General features: G+C 40.7%; 1 protein-coding gene across 2 annotated transcripts; it reads right to left on the minus strand.

Moving 5' to 3' along the window:
• Positions 1–1,800: 1,800 nt before the first annotated feature.
• LOC102026164 (zinc finger protein 83-like) lies at positions 1,801–19,887 on the minus strand. 2 transcript variants are annotated; one of them, XM_013508865.1, is made up of 7 exons: positions 19,422–19,887; positions 18,276–18,331; positions 15,615–15,669; positions 12,586–12,712; positions 12,041–12,172; positions 4,009–5,249; positions 1,801–3,924 (listed from the first exon to the last, which is right to left on the minus strand). In XM_013508865.1, the coding sequence occupies exons 1-7, from the start codon at positions 19,644–19,646 to the stop codon at positions 3,748–3,750; spliced, it is 2,013 nt and encodes a 670-aa protein (XP_013364319.1). In that variant the 5' UTR covers positions 19,647–19,887; the 3' UTR covers positions 1,801–3,747. The 2 variants fall into 2 exon arrangements, with proteins under 2 accessions (XP_013364319.1, XP_013364318.1); XM_013508864.1 differs by having other exon boundaries at positions 1,801–5,249.
• Between the last annotated feature and the right edge of the window lie 6 nt (positions 19,888–19,893).

Genomic DNA, 19,893 nt, shown 5'->3' on the forward strand with positions numbered 1-19,893 from the left:
CATGGGTGACTCCACGGCCATGTCCTACACAGTATCATGGGTGACTCAGTATCCTGAGCTGTGATTGTTCCAAGTTTTCAGATTCCCCAAGTAATTTGGTCCATAAAAATAGACAGCTCCTGGTTAAAGCACTCAGAGCTTTTTAAAAAATTTTATGGAAAAAAAGTAAAATAAAATTTCAGAACAAGATGATAAGAAAATAAAAAGTTCATGCATTGTATATTATTACCTTTAAAGTAGTTACTCAGAGTACAAGATATGGCATAAAAAAATTCTCCAATCAATATTAGTGCAAACCTTTTTCTAAGAACTAAGGGATAACAGTATAACTTGCATTTTTCTCCATTTTCCCTTTCTTTCCCCTTTCTCCCATCATTGTTCCTTTTTAATAATTTCTTCCCATCTCACAATATCCATTGTGCATTTTAGACCATATTTACTCTTTCAGTTTCTCACACCAGGTAGATAATACAATGTTTATACATGTGATTCTGGTTTATTTCACTAAGGAGTATGGTCTCAAGTTGCATCCATTTACTTATGTCTCGTTTATCCTTCTTTATGGCTCAGTACTCCTCCGATGTATAAACACTCAGATTTTTGAGTGATATAATGAAACAATAGCTTATTGTGCAAATTCTTGTAATGGATTTAGTTTGCAAGAAGTGTGAATTTTCCCTCAAGTCAGGGCTGCCAGATTGCTGTTACTAAAACTGTTTGCACTTTCTGATTTACTTTATGCTTTCAGTGTCTGATTCCCAATTCCAATGCAGGAAAATAGTTGTAGCCACCCCTTGTTACTTTGCTAACTTCTGCCCACCATGAACTGTTTCTTTTCTGTGATGCTACCTCGGAGCCATCCAATTATGGACTGAAACCTCTACAAACTACATAAATCATATAATCTACACACTGTTGGTTTTTAACACAAGTGATAATGAACTCTGGATTGTGTTTAAGGATTGTAGCTTAAAAATAATTTTGACCAGCCTACGTTTCTGAATTATAGGCTAATTACATGAAAAGAACTGGTCTACGATAGTCCATGGTTTAATAGAGTGGAATAACTCTAAAAAAATCAACTAGTCTACTGTGTAAGTGGTACATCTGAGTGGCAGAAGTAGGATTTAAAATGTTTCCTTCCTCACTAGATTTTCAAAGTATGTAATGGAGACAGTAAATGAGTTTCTATTGAAAACATGGTGGGGACAGCAGCAGCTCAACTCCAAGCCCAAGCCAAGTACGTGTAGAAGGAACAGAATTGGGATAAATGATTTAAAATGCCATTGCAGGGGTAGGACACTGCTAGGAAGGTCCAGATACTGCAGGGTCTGTGCCACCCTGAGCTCAGGCTGGAGTTCAGAAGTGAACTTGTACAGGAAACAAATGAAGGACACAAAGCTGGGTGTCAGACAGAAGCAACTTTTGGGCCACATGCAGCCTGCTCTGTGTCCAGGTGGGCAGTGACGCTGGGGCTGACTGCTGTCTCCAGATGTGAAGGGAGGGGGAATGCACCTTCCTCACAAAATGGGAGGAGCCAATGAAAATCTCATCTCGACACATCTTTCCTGATTACTTTTGGAGTCCAGTTTGAGTTGAATTTTATCTAACTGGCATGCCTAGTGCAGTACTCGTGAACAGGTTTGGGATAGTTCTTAAACTGAAACTACACGATTATGCTGCTCTTCCACTGCTTTGCTCTTGTACTCTTTTACTGTTCAAAGTTACTTGGAAATCTGTCATTCAGCCAGTTGTATCAAGAATGTCTGTCAGCTCTTAGATCAGAGACAAACACCAGAGTGGTTTGACACCTATGTCACCATAGGGCTTGTGATAATAGGGAATCAGTAAGGAAGACAGAGATGTAACAATGATGAACGTGAGGATACAGTTTTGATAAGAAAGGATTTTGTATGCTAAGATTTTGCTCTACCAGGTTCAAAAAAGATCAGGACAAAACCAGAAAGTATGAAAGTGTGGAAGAGCCTTGTGAAAGGAAATTTGCTTAGTTTTTTTTGTTGTTGTTTTTTTGGTACTGGGAATCAAACTCAGGCTCTTGTGCTTGCCAGGCAGGTGCTGCACTGTTGAGTTATATCCCCAGCCCTAAACTACTCTTTAGTGAGAACAACGTTTAATTTTGAAAGGCAGTGTTCTTGTTCCAAAGGAACATGGACAAAAATGTTCACACTTCATGAGAGAAGGCTTTTCATTTTACTGATGCCTTTGAGACACCACGAAAAGTCTGTAAGAAAAGCCTATCAACACATTTCAAAGTTCAGATTAAAGTTCAAATATAGGTCATCTTTCCAAAAAAAAAATCTCAAAGAATATTTCTTAACCTGAAAGTATCTGGCCCTTTACACGTCCTTGCATCTCTGATATGTATCATGAATGTTAATACTGTTCAACTTGTAATTACAGCATTCTGGAGTATATAACATCAGTTTCACCTTGGGTAGAGACTGACTTATTCCTCATATAAATTCCGTGAAATGGAATACATTTTAAGATTTGGTTAAATTTACCAAAGCATTACATCTGTAAGAGTTCTTTGCAGTACAAATTCTTCAGTGAATCCCAAGGACACATCTTTTAAGAATGAACTTTTTGTTTCTTTTGAAACTCTGTAGCTCAGGCCAGACTCAAACTTATGGCTATCCTCCTGGCTTAGGCTTTTAAGTGCTGGGTTTACAGGTATGCATCACCATGCCTGGCAAAAATAACCTTTCTAAGTTCATTGTATTTGTCTGGTTTCACTGCAGAACAAATCCCTTTATGACAACAAAATTAACACTTGATGAAAGAGTCACTGTATTCATTATATTTGTAATGTTGCTCTCCAGCTCAATTATTCTGTTCTGGTTTTGATGCTTGGACAAGTCTTAGCATACCCACTACCTTTGTATGGCTTCCTCAAAGGTACTTGATGCCTAGTGAATTTTAAGGTTTACAAGTCTCTGTTGAACACGCACTTTTTTTTTTAGTAACTGTCACTCTTTAGTATGGATTACAATGTTGATTACTGCTTGACTTCATCATGATGGTTTTGCCACTTTCCTCAGATCTCTAAGATATCAGTCATACACAAATTTTTCAGTGTTATACAAGGTATAAATCTGCACATTCATCCCATTTCTAGTTTCTCTTCAGTGTAAGTTATGTGAGATGTGCTAAAGTATGGGTACTGAAGACAGGATCTACCAAACTGACTACTTTTCCAAGTTTTTCTTGAGGATACCTTGTCTGATGTGTTCTGAGCCTGAGGACCTACTAAAAGATCTGAAACTCATTCCAGTTGTGAGGTTTTTTCCAGTTTGAATTTTTTAAATACTGATGTCAGATTTTCACCCTCAGGCACTGTTACATTGGCAAAGTTTCTATTATGCATTAGCTTATGATCAGTTAGGTGTTAAATGATAACTTAAGGCTTCACTTATTCTACATGAAAATTATCTTCCTAGCAGGCACTGGCCAATGTTTTTTAAGGCACAGTGCCTGATGACTTCTGCTTCATTCAATTGTCAGATTTCTCTCCAGGTTGGTATCTCCAATGAATTCCAAGTTAGGAATTGTCACAAAGCCCTTGCCACTTTTTTCCAGTATGTGCTACAAGCTTAGACTTACAAGCTAAGAGCTTAGCTAAACTCATTGAATTTTAAGGCTTCTCACCTCTTTGAGTGCACTGGTGCTTAAGTGTCAAATCTGACTCAAGATCTTGGCAAATTCATTACATTGCTAAGATTTCTCTCAAGTATGAAATTTCAGATGATGTGCTAGAGATGAGTTTAGTCTGAACACCTTGCCACATTCATTACATTTGTAAGGTTTCTCTCCAGTATGAATTCTTTGATGACATACAAGTTGGGGATTACGACTAAACACCTTGCCACATTCATTACATTTGAAAGGTTTCTCTGCAGTGTGAGTTATCTGATGTTTTGCAAGGTATGAATTACAACTGAACACTTTACCACATTCTTTACATCTGTAAAGTTTCTCTCCAGTGTGGATTGTTTGATGTTTTGCTAGAAATGACCTGCGACTGAACACTTTACCACATTCATTACATCTATAAGGTTTCTCTCCAGTATGGATCCTTTGATGCTTTGCTAGAGATGCCCTATGACGGAACACTTTACTACATTCATTGCATCTGTAAGGTTTCTCTCCAGTATGGATTCTCTGATGATTTTGGAGGTATGATTTGTGCCTGAAGCCCTTGCCACATTCATTACACAAATAAGGTTTCTCTCCAGCATGAATTATGAGATGTTGTGCAAGGTAGCAATTGTGACTAAAGACCTTGTTACATTCATTACATTGGAAATGTTTCTCCCCAGAATGGATTCTATGATGATTTGCAAGGTGTGACTTGTGACTGAAGACCTTGCCACATTCATTACATTTGTAAGGTTTCTCTCCAGAATGCATTCTCTGATGATTTGCTAGGTTTGACTTTTGACTGAAGACCTTTCCACATTCATTACATTTGAAAGATTTCTCTCCAGAATGAGTCCTCTGATGATTTGCTAGGTATGACTTGAGACTGAAGACCTTGCCACATTCATTACACTTGTAAGGTTTCTCACCAGTATGAATAGTCTGATGACGTATAAAGTTTGATTTCTGACTGAAGACCTTGCCACATTCATTACATTTGAAAGGTTTCTCTCCAGTATGGATTCTTTGATGGTTTGCTAAGTATGACTTTTTACTGAAGACTTTTCCACATTCATTACACTTGTAAGGCTTCTCTCCAGTATGCATTCTTAAATGATTTCTAAGGTTTGTTTTCTTATTGAAGACCTTGCCACATGTGTCACATAAAAATTTGTTCTCTCCAGCATGGACTATATGATGCATAGAAAAACACAAGCCTTGGTTAAAAGATATGCCACACTCATTCCATTTGTTCTTTTCTCTTTCAAATACCCCAAGTTCAGGCAGATGTGATTGAAAGCTTATTCCAAGCCAATTTTTGGTATGTTTCTGGTCTGTATCCCTTCTACCATGCTCATCTCTCCTATCTGTGAGATTTTCCTTGTGATTCACATAGAATCCTACGTCAAGTCTTCCATCCTCTCTGCAGTGATGTTCAAAGTCATGTACATTTGTCTGGATTTCTTTGAAGCCTAATTCTTCAATGTCGTGGATTTTATGTGTTTCCAACATTACTGTCTGGAACATTTCTCCTGCATCTCTTTTTGTTTTTGGTGGCAATTCTTTTATGACACATTTAGGAGAGGTATCTATGAAATATAAGAAATCATCAGTTCTGATTAATTATAGATGATAAATGAATTCTGTTACACACATGACATTATACCAAAAGAAATAATTATAATTAAGCATTTTTACTTTTTAGGAAAACAACTGAAGAAATGCTCAATTTCAAATAACCTATGACCAAAACACTTACACTGCACAAATTAATTCAATGGGTACCTTGATCATGGAATTTTCACTACCCAAATTGGTGACAAATACATTTTTGTGGTTAAAGTATACTAGTCCCTGCTATCTAATGAAAGATGGAGGTAAATGAGACATGAAATGGATCCTCTCATCATTATAAGGACAGCAGTTTAATCAGTCTTATTAAATAAAGGAACTTTTAAATATACTATAAAATACGGCACTATTTTATAAAATCCTTGAAGTTAACATTACTTTTCAATTAAGATAGCGGTTAATATTTATTTTCTAAGCCTAATTTACATAGACTATAAGTGAGATAAACAGGGTTTGATTGTTGGCCTACAGGCTCAGTCAACATGTTCCCAACGATACCTATTCACAGGCAGTACAAATATAAAAAGTCACAGCAAATTCAGCAGTATAGAAAGCAGTATTTCAAAGGAAATAGCAGTTTCACTTCACTTCACTGTGACAGTGTCCCTGAGCCACTGCTCACAGATAATGTTATCCAAGTCATCAACACTGCACACATGGATTTAGGTAGTGTCCTAAGAAGACCTAACAGATGAGTTAGATCTTTCCTTTCACTGTGAAGTTAGTGTGGAGGTCCTCTGCAAATCTGAGTGTTTAGAAAAAAAGACACAAACTAAGCAGCAGCAGTACACTGCATCCAGATCAAGGAACCACATGAAAGAAAGCCTGCATGGGAAAAGACAAGCCTGGAGGGCAGGGAGGAACAGGCATGAGAGAGTAGTCCGTGCTGGTGAGTCTGTGGGACTGGAATTGCTCAAGGGGAGTTAATATTCCTACCTTTGTGAAAAAGAGAAACACATGTACCAAGTGGCATCAAACTGTCCCATTCTTCACTATGGGAAAGAGAGTTCGGGTGTGGGGCAGAATGAAGAGAGTTAACCGGGTAATAGCATGATGGTGGGGAAGAAAGCAGATTCACATCTCCTCAAATATCTTTAATGAAATTTATTAAACCAAATGACAAATGTTCTACGTATATGTTCTAGGTATATGCATTTTCTATGTATATATTTAACCACACCTTATTTATATATTCTAAGAGGTTATGAGCAGAAATATTCTAAGAAGGACCTGAAAGCAAAAACCTGCAAATAGCTAAGAAGATGAGATGGTGAATTAATTCTGTTCCCATACAGTAACTTTTAGCTAGAGTACAGCAATCTAGGGAGAAAATAGGTCCAAAGTGACAATTCTGTGGCTAAGGAGATGAGAAAGCTTTGAAGAAACAAGTGTAGCATGAGGCCTCCCCTTAATCATATTAGCATAAGTGAAAAACAAAACAAAAGCAGAAAACAAAGATGAAAACAGCGACCAACTCTTGAGGACCACCAAGCACTGCCATGGCAGGGCTCAATGATCAAGAACCACCCGAAGCAGGTGATCTGCCTCCTCACTCATTGCCAGAAGGCCAGTAATGGCCCCACCTTATGTCACAATGCCCATGACATTCACAGCACATATCACAAGAAAAGTGAGATCAGGACAATAAAGTTTTTTAAAAGACAAAAAGACTAATCACTTATAGTTTATCACAGTCTCTTATTAGCAGCACTGTTTTATTTTACTATTAGCTATTGCCATTAATACCAGACTCTGTCTAACTTAAAAGTTTATCTCACGTATGCATAAGAAAAGGCAAGTATATCAGGGTTTGATACTACTTATAGCTACAGTTCCTCACTTGGGTCTTGGGATGTATGCCACACAGTAACAGAAAATTACTGTGACCTATGAGAGGGTTGAAAAACACTAAATAGAAAACGGCACTAGACAAAATCCTGGAACTAAGGTTTTATGTGTGACTAACAAAATGGATAAAACTCATAGCTAGATTAACTAAGAGAAAAAGAGGAAAAACTCAGCTAATATCACAAAAAAGAGAGGGGATCTTACAAATGGTTGGTTCTATGCAAATGAAAAGTAACAGAACTGTACAACAGATACAATGATCAAGAAAAAAAATACATGGAATTCAAGAAATACATGAGCATATGGCAACAGAAAAATCTAAGAGACCAGTAGCAAAGAAACTGAATCAGCCATGAAAAATCTCCCAGAACAGAAAAGGACTGGACCCAATGGCCTTAGTGGAGAATGACTGCAAACATTTAAAGGCCTAAAGCAATCTTCCCCTAACTCTTCTAAAACACTGAGAAAGAGGGAAGACTACTACACTTGTTCTGTAAGGTAGCATTACCTTGACTGAAAAGCCAGACCATGACAATAGCAAACTGTAAAGACCAATGCTACCCCTCATACATTTAGTATAAAATCCTCAACAAAATACTATCAAATGCACATTAAAATGGTCCATAAACCATGACATTAGATTTAATCCTGCAATATAAAGATAACATCAATTCATGCAATGCACCACACAAGCAAAGATAAGAACCACTGGATCACTTCAGGTGACAGAGAAAAATTATTTCAAAAAATCAATACCCCCTGGCTCTGGTGGTATAAACCTAGCACTTGGGAGGCTGAGGCAGGACAATCACTGTTTCATTCAGGTCATACAACCCTATAATTTGCTGGATATGTACCCCCTCCTCCATAGTGGAAAACATTCTGCAAGAGGTATTTGTAAACCCACGCTCATACTAGTGTTACTCACAGTAGCCAAAGGACGGAAGCAACCCAAGAGGATTCACAAAATATGGCTGTGCTTTTGTTGTGGCTTATTCCTCAAGGATTTGCTTCAGAAGTGTGGCCCTCAGTGTGGTGCTGCTGGGAAGTGAAAGACCTTAAAGAAGTGGAGCCCAGTGGGAAGTGACTAGCTCACTGGGGATGCTGCCCGCAGAAGGGATTAATGCAGGTCTGGCAGAGTGAGTGAGTTCTCGTGAGCACACTGTTGTAAGTGCAGATGTCTTATCTCACTGCACGATCTCTTCTGTACATGCTCCTGCCAAGGTGCCCCCACTGCAGGCTGAACAAATAGGCAGTTGCCTATGGCAAAGGAAAGAATAATATGGAGGGAAAAATGAATTTAAATACTCATGGTAATCAACTCAAATTCAAGCAACAAGAAAAATATGGTCTAGTCTAATTCTGCCAAGTTTATATAATATAAAATTCACTGGACTAAATTTCACATGGGACTATTTTTTCTTTTTGTACCAGGAATTGAACTCAGGACCTTGCACATGCCAGGCAGGTGCTTATGCCCCTGAGCTATATCCCCAGCCCTTCCCATGGGAATATTAAAGGTAATATTCACATACATATTAGTAGACTTGCTCTGGACAGAAAAGGGTGATGCTTCAGATTAAGTGCTGCTCTCACCCAGAAAACATACAGTGCTTGTGTTAGAGGATTAAAACTTCCATCACTGTGTTTTATTTTTGTGGTGTATTTGCATAAAATGTCATAACCATGCCTCCAAGGAAAGAGATACCACCACTAAAGGTAAGAGGAAAACTGAGAACCATGGTAGAGTTAAGGCAAGAAATCATTACAAAATTTGTTAAAGTCATAGGAAAAGGAATTTGAGTGTAACTTTCAGGCCTCAGAACCAATTCCTTGTCTTTCCATTATTTCTTATGGGAAACGTATGATCAGTTCTCCAGTATTTCAGCATATGAACATGAATTGCTAAGGAATTCAGTTCAACACCTGAGGTATCACTGTATACCAAGATCAACAAAATGAATCTACATGGAGAAAACACTGATTAGAATATGGCCTTTGCTGCTGGCAGGGCTGTGGGGAAAAGGGAATCCCAATCCATTGTAGGTGGGAGTGTACACTGGTGTAACCACTGTGGAAATCAGTGTGGAGATTCCTCAGAAGAAGAGGTTCTGTTCTCCTTGGTATCTTCCTGAAAGAAGTATAAGCATCATACCACAGTGATACAAGCACATCCATGTTTATAGCAGCACAATTTGTAATAGTTGAATCTTGGAAACACCCGAATGTCCATCAACAGATGTATGGATACAAGAAAATGTGATCTTTGTTTGTACCATGGAGTACTATTCTTTCACGAAGAAGGATAAGCTTAAGACATTTCTAGCTAAACGGATGCACCTTGAGGTCACACTAAAGTGGAATAAATCCGGCACATTTGTAAACATGGTTTTTTTGGTGTGAGGAACCAAAAGTGTAAATAAGGACCAAAATGTGTAATAGATATTGCAAAACAGTAAGAAAATGTTCAAATGGGAAAGGGAACAAGGAAAGGGGCAGTGGAAAGGAAGGAAGGGAAAACAAAAATCATGAGGAAAAGAAAGGAAAAAAATGTAAACAAAGCTTTTCTAAAAATTTTGTTTTGGTACCAGGAATTGAACTCAGGACCTTGCACTTGCCAGGCAGGCGCTTGTGCCGCTGAGCTATATCCCTGGCCAACAAAGCTTTTATTTTTTTGTCTTTTTGAGACAGGGTCTCGCTTTGCAGTTCAGGCTGGCCTTGAGCTCACTTTGTAGCCCAGGCTGGTCTTCAACTTGCAACAATCCTCCTACTTCAGCCTCCCAAGTGCTGGGATTATAAGCATGTTTCACCACGCCCAGCAACAAAGCTTTTCTAAATGAGAAGAGGAGAGCTTAAAGGAAGGGGAGGGGAACGGGGAAAAAAATCAGATTATGTCATGTATGGGTACATATTCTCTATAATGAATGTCATCATTATGTACACCTAAAATGTACCAATAAACAATTTAAAAAAAAATATAGCATTTGTTCCAAGAATTAACAGATCAGGAATACGTACATAAAACCCAGCAATTAAGTTTATAAAATTGAGAACATACAGTAAGGGAAAAAAGTGTTAAATAACAAAAGGAATGTCTATCTGAAGATGTTTCTGACATTAAGACAGGATTAATAAAACAAAAAATGATATTATCAAGATATCAAAAGTTCCAAATTTAAAAAAATTTAACACACAAAAGTGTCCTTTAACAGTATGTTCTAAGTTAGATGAAACAAAACTAAAGGAAATAAGACTGTTCACAAAATTCTAGAACTGTGTAAATTCTGAGTTATACTTCGTGCAATGAAGAAGGTCTTCTAAATACATAAATCAATGGATCATCCCCAACAGAACAGTCTCCTAAATTGCACATATAAAACACCACCACAAGTATCATAAAATATATGGAAGTACTGCTTAAACACATACAAAGGTTCATTTACATTACATGGAAAAGGACAGAATGGAAGAACACTGTCTTAAGTGATGGTGCACTTTAAAATCTAAGGCATCATGCAACTTCGTAAGGTGGGGGAATGCTGGTGAGCCGCCGCCACCCCTCCCTCATGAGCTTGGGAGCTTGGGAGGCAGGCAGAACCCTGGACAGCTTTAGGGGCTTGGGGGCCACTCCCTGCCCATAATGCAACTCAGCAGGATGTATGAAAACCAGTTTGAGCTTACACTACACGGAACAAAGGCCTGAGCCAAGGTTTGCTGTTGCAAATGAACAACGGCACCCATGGGAAATAAAGGGTTGTTTACTGCAAAACCTCACGCATGTGAGACCAGGAACTTGAGAAATGTGCTGTGAAATTTTTCTGTGCTACTGACCATGGGCTCAAAGGAGATGCTGCTATTGTATGTGTCAAAAAGGGTTAAAGTAGTGACAGCAAAATGCAGGTGTTCCCTGAGATGACCTTAGCTGCTGTCTTTCTGCAGAGAGGCTGACCACTTCTTAGGGAAGGAACACAGCGACATAACTGTTAATACACACAACATTGACTATTCCCAGGCTCTGACCAGTGTTGGGAATGCTCCCTTCCAGCCACGCAGGCCTGGTGGTACCAAGTCTGTGCACAGTACTTGAACTCAAGAAATTAACGAACTGGGTACAGCCTGGTGTTTTCTCTCTCATCTGCCAAATGCTCGGTCTCATGCAAGATCCTTCATCTTTGGTGATGTCCCTCCCTTGCCTCACTGTGTGGTAATATATTACTGGACTATGCTATCTGCTACACTTGTATAATAAACTTACTTTCATCTTTTTAAAAATCATTATGTGGCTCTACTCTGTTGGTGTCAGTCTGAACCGCAAATTTCTGTGGCCACAATCTGTATGTGGCTCCTTGCTGTTACAAGATGGCCAACACGGTCACGGTCCCACAGAAAGATAATTCTGTGACAGTCCTCAAAAACTAAAAAACGAGACTCAGTCAGCTGCTACTGACTGTATCTGCTGTGACAGCTCGGTGTGGTTTCCAGGGTCTCACGTATCCTCAGACATGCTGTTATGCTTTGTGTCTAGATGAATCCCCAAAGCCCGATGCGGTCATAGAGCTTTTTCAGAGATGGATGAATCTGGAGTGTGTGATGCTGGCATTAAGGGTGTGTGAGTAGTAAGTCACTCCACTGACTGGCTTGGCGTAGTTCTGCCTAGGATTAAGGGTGTGAGTGCTGCATCTGCCCTAGGGAGGGACATCTGTATAAAATATGAGGGACAGAAAGAGTCTTGTCTTCTCCCCACTTGCTTGCTTTTGACAGATGACAACTGGTGGTAAGGAAAACCCTAGTCTGTGAGTGCAGAGGAAGTAAACAGTTTCCCACAGACCTTTCCCACTACTGAAGTTTCCCAAACACTATGTCATCGGGCAGCTTCCGCTCTGCCCATCTGAGCTCTCACCTGTGCTCACACCTTTGACACACTCCCACTCATTGTGGTTTCTGGATATTTCCACTTGGACATCCACACTCCAAGGCTCTCCCCGCTGCACCAACATGGAGACAACACTCAGGTCAAAAGGAGAGATTCCTCCTTGGAAAAAGAAAGGCATGTGACCTGCGGTGTCTTTTCCACACTCCAGTCCGGCTTACCTGAGATATGGACTGCAGAGGGATGCAAACAATATTTCACTGTTAAGTGGACATATCTAATTCTATTCCAAGGACGAACGAGTCAAAAGCACAGGGAAAAAGAACAGGGAACTGGCTGTTTTAAAAGTGTGCTATACGGCATAGTTCCAGTCTGAACCAACACTATCACAAAATGGACAGAACACCTGAAGAAAAAGGACAGTTAAAGTCCAGATGCCACATTCTGAAGCTTTACATCTCAGAGGCAATAGGTCCTTGCCTCAGTGAAACAGTGCAGAGGATTTCATGAAGACACAAGTGAAAATGCAAAGAGACACATAGTACGTCTGACCTGTGGAAGGAAGTCATCCTCACCCAGGGACACCAGGTTCCTGTAGTTCTCCAACATCACCTCCCTGTACAAAGTCCTCTGAGCAGGGTCCAGGCAATTCCACTCTTCCTGAGAGAATTCTATGGCCACATCCCTGAATGTCAACAGACCCTAAGATGAAAAACATATTTCAACGTAGGGAAATGGAGGAAATTATAATCTCCACATAAAATGAAAAGGTGAGATATGTAAGGCCCAATTCAATTGAAATGAGTTAGAGCCTTGCTGAGGACAGACCCACATTTTGACTCTCTGCAGTGATAAAGACGGTTTTATACTCTAATGAGGTAAATGGTGCCGGAGGTTCCTAGGTAGCTTCAGGACAGGAGCTGGTCACCATAAAGACCTAGGAGGTATTAGTCATCACATTCATTCCTATCCCAATCTGCTGGGAAGGGAGGGGGTCTAAAGTTTTAACTCATCAGCAATGCTAAGTGTCTATGTAATGAAGCTTCCAGAAAAACTCTAATGGACATGATTCAAAGGAGCAGTCAAATGTCTGGAGATTTCTACAAAGTGAAGCATCCATAGAAGGAATGGACACACTGTATTCCTTACCCCACAGCTCGCCCTATACATCTTTTTAATCTGGGTGTCCATCTTTTTTAACAAGCTTTGTAAGAAATACTTACAAAGTATTTGGAAAAGGCACCACAGGTCACATGCCTTTCTTTTTCCAAGAAATACTTACAAGTATCCAGTGAGTGTTTTGCTGATTTTCATGAGCTGCTGCAGCAAATCCTCTGAACCCAGAATAGGGTTGTGAGAATGGGAATGCCCATCTACATAGACAGCTGACTATTCAGAAGCACAGGCTGCAAATTTGCACCTGCAACTGTCGTCTAATGTGGGGATGCTTCTGTGGGTCTGAGCCCTCAAGAACAGGATCTATGCTATCTCTAGTGTCACAATTAGAATGCATTAGAAAGCATCCCCCACCAGAACTGCTTGGTTGGTGGGTGGAGAAAAATCCTCACGCATCTGGAGTGAGTTTTCTGTGTGGTGAATGTATAGGAGGAAGCGAGTTTGTCCTTCTTTTTTTGTCTTTTTGAGACAGTGTCTCACTGTGCAGTTCAGGCCAGCCATGAGCTCAACTTTGTAGCCCAGGCTGGTCTTGAACTTGCAATGATCCTCCTGCCCCAGCCTCCCGAGTGCTGGGATTACAGGCGTGCACCACCAAGCCCTGCTTGTCTTTCTTATATAGTCATACACAGTAAGGTATTTTCAAGCATGTTCTATCTCTGTAATTATGTTCATGATACTTTTATATATGAGGTTATAATACTCTAAATCAAGTACAGATTTTTCATTATGTTGACAATACAACAAATGCACAAATAGAAAAAGGGCGAAGGCTTTTCTCTATGAAAATGTTATATGTTATGTCCAACACATTAAGTGATATTCAGTAGCTACATGAGGTACAGAATGAGTCATGCATTGAGAAATGGCAAGGTTCACAGCAACTTTAAAGAAACATCAGAATCTGAAAAGTACGACAATGACAGCAATAGCCATGACTAGAGCTTCTAGACACTTCTAGGTACTGCCCATTATTCTAAATGCTTTATGTGCTTATTTCAAAGACAAACATAATGGCCCACAATAAAAATGTTTCCCTGTCAGTATGAAGAAAACTGTTCACACACACTGAGGGACTTGCCTGAGGTTGAAGAACTAAAAATGGCACAGCACACACATGAACTAAAGTGCCTGGTAATCAGAAAGAAAGCTAAAGAATCAAACAGTTCAGCAAAAGATACAGCATCAGAAAGAAATCGACATTGGATTTCCTAAGTGAGACAACTGGAAAAGAGTTCTGGATAACACCGTGAATCTCCAAGAAAGTTTACTGTTAATGCACATGCACGATGCGTTAGGGAATGGCTGAAGCTGGGAACTGATCACATGTGCCAGGGGGCAAGGCTGGTCTGAGAACAAAGAGCTTCTGAGGCAAACAGGAGGTGCTCAGGTCAGCCATACAAAATTGCTCAGCAGAGGGGCTGAAATTGACACCAACCTCCTGCTAAGGCAGTCAGGCAGTTCCTTTTCTTCCAGCTGGGGAGAGGGCTCCACCTGACCTCAGCTTGCTGTCTCTTTTATTTCTCCATCCTCTGGCTGCTCCCCCTCCCCATGAACTTTCAGAGCCGTGCTGGATGCAGCACACACATACTATATCTTTCTCACAACTAGCAATACATTAACAGGACAGTGTAGCATACATTTAAGGCAAAGGAAAATATCTAAGATATAGTTTCTACCATTAAAAAAACATAAACTTGGGGTTGGGATGTAGCTCAATGGTGGAGCACTTGCCCATCACGCACAAGGCCTAGGCATGCGCTCCAGTATTGCAAAAGAAATTTAAATAAATGAAATATTTAAAATAATAATGTGATCTTGATAAAAACCAAGGAATTGCATATCCATATACTCATGCATATGCATTACACTTAAATCAACAAATTTTTAAGAGGAGTCTCTCTCAGTGATATTTTTTTTCTGAAGCTAGAATTTTTTTTCTTTAATCACCACTGTGACTACGTATTTCAGCATGCATGGACAACGAAAATTAAAAAAACACACTTTACGCTATAAAACACTAGTGTTTATCAGGATGTTTAAAATGGCACAACATAAAAAACATTTAATGGGATTTGAACTCCAGTGTCTACTAAATATTCATCATAAAATATATTTACAATGTTACCAATTTAAATTAAGATATTTAGCCATTACCAAGATGCCAATGAAATTTACTAGTTAAGATTAGAATTTTTTTGAAACTGTGTGGTGCTGAGATCAAACCTAGGGCTTCATGCAAGCCAGAGAAGCACTTTATCTCTAAGCTACAGCCCCAGCCCTGAAATTTTTAAATAATATAATGAATTTAACAGATTAACAGAAAAAATTATGGATTACGGAAGTACACAGTGAAAAGAATTACTGAAAAATGAAAAAGTAGCCCAAAAATGTAACTTGAAAACATAAACCCACCAAGTCTGATATTTACCAAGCACATTTCAGCAAACACCGTGACTGGCAGTAAGCACTGGATGCGCTTCCTCCTAGTGAAGGAGAAATGGGGCTGTCGGCTCCAGCCCATCACACTACTCACAGGATGCCCGCGCAGGGATCAGTAAGGAGGGAAAGGTGGAAAACAAGAGCGCAGGGAAGACAGAAAAGTGCTGAGTTTGTTAAAGACTAACAGAAAGCATGATTACAACCTCGAAGAAGATGTTACTTAAATACGGGAATTAAGAACGGTGAAAATTTTCTTTCTCCCTTAGTGGGTCTCATTAAATACACATGTACATGACGTACGCATGGAACATCTTCCATTTCCATTAGCAAATATACCATGGTGCTTACGTAAAAGACACTGCCTGACCCATGAAAAGAAATTATGCAACCGTTCTTAAGGATTGACAGCAGCAAGACAAGAGGAGGAGGAAGCCCCAAATTTTCCCTCCCTTAAGGGAACAGGATTTAGTAACACAGCAACCAACTGCCCTGGTGAGAAACTCAAGAAACAGAGGCTGGAACCCTTCATGCAAGCCCTGAGGGAACAGAAATGAAGACAAGCAAGGGCTTAAGTGACTTCAATAAAGAAACATCATCACATGCATCTCAGAAGAGAAAGAAAGAAAGAAAGAAAGAAAGAAAGAAAGAAAGAAAGAGGTAGAGAGCCTACCTAAGAATTTAAGATTGTCCCAAATTTCTCAAATATGAGAAAGAGTGACATGCAAATTCAAGCTTAGGGAAATCCAACTAGAATAAATCTAAGAGTTCTACAGCAAAACACATCATAATGGAACCATGGAAAGTCAGAGAAAAAAAGAATCTTGACAACAGCAAGAGAAAAGTGACTGCCCACCTAGAAGTGCACTCCTAGAGTCCAGCGATCTCTCAACAGAAACTCTGCCAGCTACATGCGGTGGATGGTACGTTCACAGTGCTGATGGAAAACACTGTCACTTAACACCACTACACCAGGCAAAACTGTCCTTCAACTACAGAGAAAGTGAGAGTGGCCAGATAAAAATTAAAGGAGTTCATTACCACTAAAACTGCCCTATATAAACTTATTACATTTTTTTCATTCTTTTTTGATAAGGGCTTGCTGATTTGCACAGGCTGGCCTCAAACTTGTGCTCCTTCTGCCTTTGCCTCCAGAGCACATGTGCAAAACCTTGCCCAGCCCAAGAATTTCTAAAGAGAAACTATGAATTTGAAATGAATGAAGAGCACACAAAAAAAATGCATAAAACTCCAGGTAAAGGTAAAAAGTCCTTTTTTATGAATGACTCTGTCCAACTTCAATGAAATAAATGCCTGAGTTAAAAGACATACAATGCTGGACACGGTGGCGCATGCCTGTAATCCCAGCACTTGGGAGGCTGAGGCAGAAGGACTGTGGCAAGTTCAAGGCCAGTCTGGGCTAAGAGAGTTCAAAGCTACCTGAACTACACAGTGAGAACCTGTCTTAAAATAGAAAAGACATACAATGACTGAAGAGAGGAAGAAAGGAAACAATGTACAACCGCATGCTATAAACAAGGATTCATTTTTGTTCAAAGGACTCCTACAGGCTAAAAGTGAAAAGAGGGGAAAAGAAATCCAAATGGAAACCGAAGAGAGTGTGGGTGGCTTCTTTTATATTTTAAAACAGCCTTTAAGATACAAACTGTCAAAAGAGAAAAAGAATGACTTTACACTACCCAAGTGGCAGTTCCCCAGGAGATGTAATTATAAGCACGAACCCAACACTAATCCTCTCCAATGTATGAAGCAAACACTGACAGAATTAGCAGCACAATACTTGGGGGACACTTCGTGCTGCATATAACTTATGGACAGAATAACCAGGCAGAGGATCAGAAATAAACAAGGGGCTTCAACAACTACTCAGCATACGCACCTTGCAGACCTACACAGAACATTCTACCCGACAGCAGCAGAAACCACTACCTCTACAACACACAAGGAACATCTATGTGATAGACCATAGGTTAGGTTAAAACAAATCTTTAATGAAAGGTTAAGAAACTGGATATCATTCTAATTTTCTTTTGTGCACAGTGGAATGAATGCAGAAATCAACAATTGAAGAGATATGCAACCTCACAAATACATGAAAATGAAACTCTCTCTCAGGTGACCAACAGGTAAAAGCAGGAAAAGATTTCAGAAAACATCTGTAGTAAAAGTACAACGAAAACAAATGTGCCAAAACTCACAGAATGCAGTAAAAGCAATGGTAAGTAGTGTAAGGCAGTAAAACTTTATGCCCAGAACAAAGGACAAACTCACACCAATAAACTTTACATCTCAATCAAGGAAGAAATAAAATAACATTAGCAAAAGAAAGGAAAAAAATGAGTAGTGGAGATAAATGAGACACAGGGGACACATTAATCAACAAAATATTAACTTTCTGAAAAGACGGAAAAAAAAAAAACAAAAACGACAAGTACTGTCCAGAATCATGACCAATCGAACTTCCTGGGATCACAGACATGCAGTGTTAGTGGAGACTAGGGAGGCTGAGGGCAGCTTGAGTGAGCAGAAGGAAATACAGCAGGCTGCAGGATTACAGGAAGTCAGCAGTCCTGTGTCAAGCGCTTCACAAAGGAGGGAGACACTGAACAAGCCAATGACATCATCACTTTACCTGAGTAACAGCCATTTCCGAATCCCTTGCGTTCCTCTTCCAGGCTTCTCGACTACCTAACAAGAGTCAAAAACATATTTAGTGCTCAGAACAAACACATTCTGCTCCAATAACACAGCTACACACACGAGACCCTCACGTATGGAAAGGTGGGTCTTGTGCTGCTCCGGCACTGAGGTGGGGACGCAGCGATCTGAAACCAGAGTGTGCTCCCCTCCGGGTGAAGGTCCAACACCGGGCAGCAGTGGGGAGCCGGGCTGCTGCACTGAGTTCTCCTTCAGGACACAGTCCCAGCCCTGAGCAAACCCAGGGACAGCGCATCCCTCTCATTCCTCCATGAATCACAAGCTGACAACGGCCCTCAGACACGCAGGACAGCCTGGGCAGCCAGCACTGGGCACAGAATAGAATCAACTGTAAATGTTACTAACGCTGAGTCCCAGGCTGACCATGGGAATGGGACTCTCTGGCAAGGAGTCACAGGAGATATTTGCAAAACACCTCAGCACTCCAATGGGTTGAGCACCACCCAGCAGGGCAAGCCCAGCCCCTCCCACCTTCTGGCTCCCTCCCCTTTGGAGCCTTGTTGTCCCCTGGATCCGGACACTGTGGACTGGGAAGGACCAGAAAGAAACTGCAGAGCAGGCAACACGGACCAGAGGTGAGAGTGAGGGTGTGGTTAGGATGGCCGTGGAAGGCGGAGGCCACGGAAGTCTCATGGAGAGGTTGATATCAGACCACAGATCTGGGAAGGAAGGTGTCTGCCACCTGCAGCTGATGGGCCAGTGCGTTCTAAGCAAAGACAGAACCCAGGGAAAGTCCCGAACCAAGAGCTACAGAGGTCCCAGGAAAAGGCAGGAGGCCTGTGCGGCTGGGGCAGAGCGAGCAGGGAGGATACTGCAGGCGATGAAGGCAGCCAGGTTACCTCTGGAAGCATAGCAGGTGTGGCTGATACCGTCTAATATGTATCTCCCACTTCTGAAACCAAGTTAGGAAATGATAGCCTTTGTCACCCACCTACATAAGGATAAGATTTTTCTATTTTACATCAAAACACTTACAAGTATTATAATACATCCTGTACTTAAAACATAAGCTATGAGCAAGTGTTCAGCTACGCCCCAGGAAAGGCAGGGTCACCCCTACCTGAGACAACTGTGACCTACACAGGAAGTCATTTCCAGATCTCAGGAAGTCACATGCCGACTGTGACCTGTCCGATGTCCCAGCAGACTTGGGGTGATTGTAGGGCTCCTGGGGGAGGTCTGCAGGGTACACAGAGACGCATGCATGGTCAAAGCCATGCCGGAGGTGATAAAGAAAAGCAGTGGGTATTGTCAAGAAGTTCAAGGCTAAAGCATGGGAGAGCATCGCATTCGGAGGACAGGGTTCAGGAGATGGCAGCAGAGGACACACGTTGCTGTCCGCCTCGGCGGTGGATCACCTCTCCTCTCCGCTCCTCCAGCTCTAAGCTCCTCCCTTTTCCGGCTCCTCTCCCTGTTTTGGGGTCCTCATCTCTGCTGATCAACATTCTTCCTCCGTCTATTTGATTTTTCTCCCCTGCTACTTTCTTCACTGCTTCTTCCACTCGTGGTTCTCTTTGGAGTCCCTCACCCAC

The sequence above is a fragment of the Chinchilla lanigera genome, unplaced genomic scaffold (assembly GCF_000276665.1).
Source record: "Chinchilla lanigera isolate Chin_1 unplaced genomic scaffold, ChiLan1.0 scaffold00157, whole genome shotgun sequence".
NCBI lineage: Eukaryota > Metazoa > Chordata > Mammalia > Rodentia > Chinchillidae > Chinchilla > Chinchilla lanigera.